Here is a 3428-nt window from a genome sequence, read left to right as displayed (position 1 = left end):
CGCCTGTTATAAACTAAATTAATTAATAATTATCTTAATAATTATCTTTATAATTATTAAAATAATTATTAATTAATAATAAATTAAGTAATATACAATTCACAATTCACAATAAACAATTCACAATTTTACATTGATGTAACCTACTTGTAAATTTTCAGCCGCCGCTTCAGTTAATAAATTCTTTTGTTGTAAATGCTTTACTAAATCTGTCAGTGTTGTGATACGAGCAACTAATCTATTGCGAGCTTGCTGCAAAGTTTTTATTTTTCGTTGTTGTTGTTTGATAGTCCATTTTGCTAACTGCAAAGCCCTTCGAGCTTTCCTAGGTGTATCTAAATGTGGAGTTCTGATTTCGTTAACAAAACGAGGATCACGTACAGTCTTCGTAGGTGTTTGCCAGTTTGAGCCTAAAATAGCTCCATTTCTCACAGGTGTGGACGGTTCACTATTGACAACATATAACAATCTTTTAACTTTCGTAGCTGAGTCTGGTGTTCTAATGGGACTGACACAAGCCTTTGGAGGTGTTTGGCACTTCGACAATTGAATACTATCACAACTTTGCAGAGTACATTGAGTATCTGTCATTAAAGTATCTAGAAAGTCATCAATCATTAAAAATAATTAGTTATTTTTAATTCGTTCTAAGCAAATATGTACATAAAATCAGTATTATTCATTATTACTTACTAACTAATACATTGCAATGGACGTTTTTATTGTCAGTAGCATTATATTTCTGTTTTGTGTTATCATAAATTTCATTAAGAGTAGAATTTGATTGTTCAGATATTGTCTTCTTCTTTATATGAACAGACGGTATAGCATTGGATTTTAGCACTATATCTTTACTAAGTTTTTTCTTCAATTCTTCACGAAAATGATTTGAACATAGTCTAGTAGCCGCGTTCAGAATATGTTCATCGATTTCACAGAATTCTAGCCACTGCTTACGAATTTCCTTTTGCTTAGGAAATCTATTAATACGATCCATAATTAATTGTATAATTTATAATATATATGTATATGAAAAAATATTGCATTGTATTTATTAGTCTTTATTAAACTGACACAAAACCTAACCTATATTTTATCACATTTTAGACTTTACATAATAAATATTTACTTACGCATGATAGGAAACAGATTTCTTGCGATTTCCGCATAAAATGCAATACACCGATTTTGAATATGTATTAGACATTTTATCAAATTTTATCAATTGATATTCAATATATCGCTATATTCACCAATTTTCACGGAGCAGTAAGCAGTTCTGACATTAAGAGTAGAAAGTGTCGAAATTGTGGTGCAAGTGATGATTTTGACGCATGCGCAGAGAGGACAAGTATCATTCTATAGCTTTCTCTCTCACACAGACTTTGGACACACCTTCGACCTAAAGGAAACAATAGCAATTCCTCCTCCATGTCTATATACTCAAAGGATTAGACTGTTCTCTGATTGGTTGATTTGGTACAAGGGTATGGTTTGTTTTAGTGGATGTTGAAGGGGGATTACTTGGCGAGTGGGGATCAGTGGTTGATTAGTTGATTTGAGGATTACAAATGAGGGTTTGTGAACTGGCCTTAAGGTTTTAGGGGCGTAAGAAGGTGGCTTGGCTTTGCATGGGTAAGCTGATGGCAGGTGGAATGCGCACGTGTGTTTTTGAGTCGTCGATTTGAAGGTTTAAGATACTGGTTGCTGATTGGTCGAGATGGATTAAGGGTCCGGCTCGGATTTATGGCTGTAGGGGCGAGTTGGACAAGGTTCGGTGACTATGATTCGTTAAGGTTTTCATGGTTTGGGAGTCTTGTTAAGGCTGTGGCTGAATTGACCAATAGGGTTCCGTCTTGAGGAGGCGTTTATACGTGAGCATATGTTAGTGGGTTTAAGTACGCTCAGTAATGAACTTAACGTGATCGCGTCGGGATAATATTAAGCGTTTATAGAGCGTTGGTGATTTTTTAGTGGAGTAAAGATAATAATAGAATAATTAATAAAAAAAAATGTTCTAGGTGTAGCGGGGACGTGACATGTAGCGGGGACGTGACAACACACAAAATGTATCTGTTGCATCTCGTGATATGAAAATTTTAATTCTTTTTTACAGTTACTTGTCATATTTTCAAGTAAATGCCGAAGTGTTATCTAACTTAATAAATTGATCTAAAGACAATATTACTATAATTACGTATACAGGAGCTGTAGTAATGTATAGTATGTAATTCTTAGGATCGAGGCAAGACGAAATTGGAGAAATAACGATACCGCAACTCAAACAAATATATTTATCCGCATTTAATAAGTTTGTAACGATGCACCCCCAGAGAATGCATCGTACCCGGCATAACACCCGTCGGACGCCGCTGCATTGCAGCGATGAGGGCGCGGTGCGCCCGAACATTTTAAACGAAAGCAAAATTCACAGGTACCAGCCGACGACTCGCGAAAGCGACCGAGGGTCGCCGAACTCGCGGCGTTGATCCCCGCTCGCAACGCGGGTCTCCCACTCGTTTTGTCTAGCCGGCGGGAATTTTCGAGCGCGCCCGGAACAATACGAGTGGGAGCAACATTCGGGTATAAAAGCCGGGAATTTTTAGAAACGACAGCTTTTTCTCGACATCAAGCTCAAAACCACGCGTCCGCTCCAGCTCCTGCTCCTAGCAAACCGACTGTGCTAAAGAAACGAGGGATCAAGCGTTCTTGGTCTCTCTTGGAGAGTTCTCCAATAGCACCGATCGGATCCTTTAAATGCACTCGATCCGAAAGACGACCAGGGTACCTATCATGGAGATTTTACAAATCCGATCGGAATTGCGAGATTCCGACTGGCGAGTTTCCGACCGCGATTCCGCTCATACGGTTTTGCTATCATGGATCCCAAGCAGAATCGGCTTTCCGACCATTTCTGTCAATTCGGAATCAACATAAATGAAACGAGAGGAACGGGCGAAATGGACTTTTGCGACCAATTACAATGCAAGTCTAGAAGAAAAGTAACTAAATTCAAAATGTCGGATACACTGTGAAAAGCATAGCAACAAGTGGCAGTGAGCAGTATAGAATATGTAAGAATTTCTTAATAATTTTTATTAAATATTTATTAAATTATTGTCAGAAATGGAAAAATACAAAATATTACAGATTGATACTATCTGACATTGAAAACATCAAGATGACAGATAATGTAAGTAATATAATATAATCACCTAAATTACGAGAAGCACCTAATTTGATCAAAGTTAGACGTTGAACTTAATATACATACATATATCTCCTTAAATGAATTTATTATAGAATTATAATTGCGTGTCGTTACTTTCAAACTTTTAACGCAATTCATCTTTAGATTTCTTCGTTATTTGAATTTGTGTATTCATATCGTCAGGCTATATATAAAATATATATATATATATATATAT

At 36.4% G+C, this 3428-nt stretch overlaps 1 protein-coding gene across 1 annotated transcript; it reads right to left on the bottom strand.

Moving 5' to 3' along the window:
• Positions 1-147: 147 nt before the first annotated feature.
• Positions 148-1433, bottom strand: LOC108720700 (uncharacterized; the record flags this gene model as incomplete). The annotated part of the gene is made up of 3 exons (XM_018444837.1): positions 1396-1433; positions 694-980; positions 148-599 (listed from the first exon to the last, which is right to left on the bottom strand). Coding segments are annotated over exons 1-3 (777 nt in total), but the record flags the coding sequence as incomplete, so codon positions are not given.
• Between the last annotated feature and the right edge of the window lie 1995 nt (positions 1434-3428).

This window comes from Mycetomoellerius zeteki, unplaced genomic scaffold, assembly GCF_001594055.1.
Source record: "Mycetomoellerius zeteki isolate Tzet28-1 unplaced genomic scaffold, Tzet1.0 scaffold1025, whole genome shotgun sequence".
NCBI classification, from domain to species: Eukaryota; Metazoa; Arthropoda; class Insecta; order Hymenoptera; family Formicidae; genus Mycetomoellerius; species Mycetomoellerius zeteki.
The sequence above is the reverse complement of the archived record's forward strand: the minus strand, read 5'-3'. Positions and strand labels throughout refer to the sequence as shown.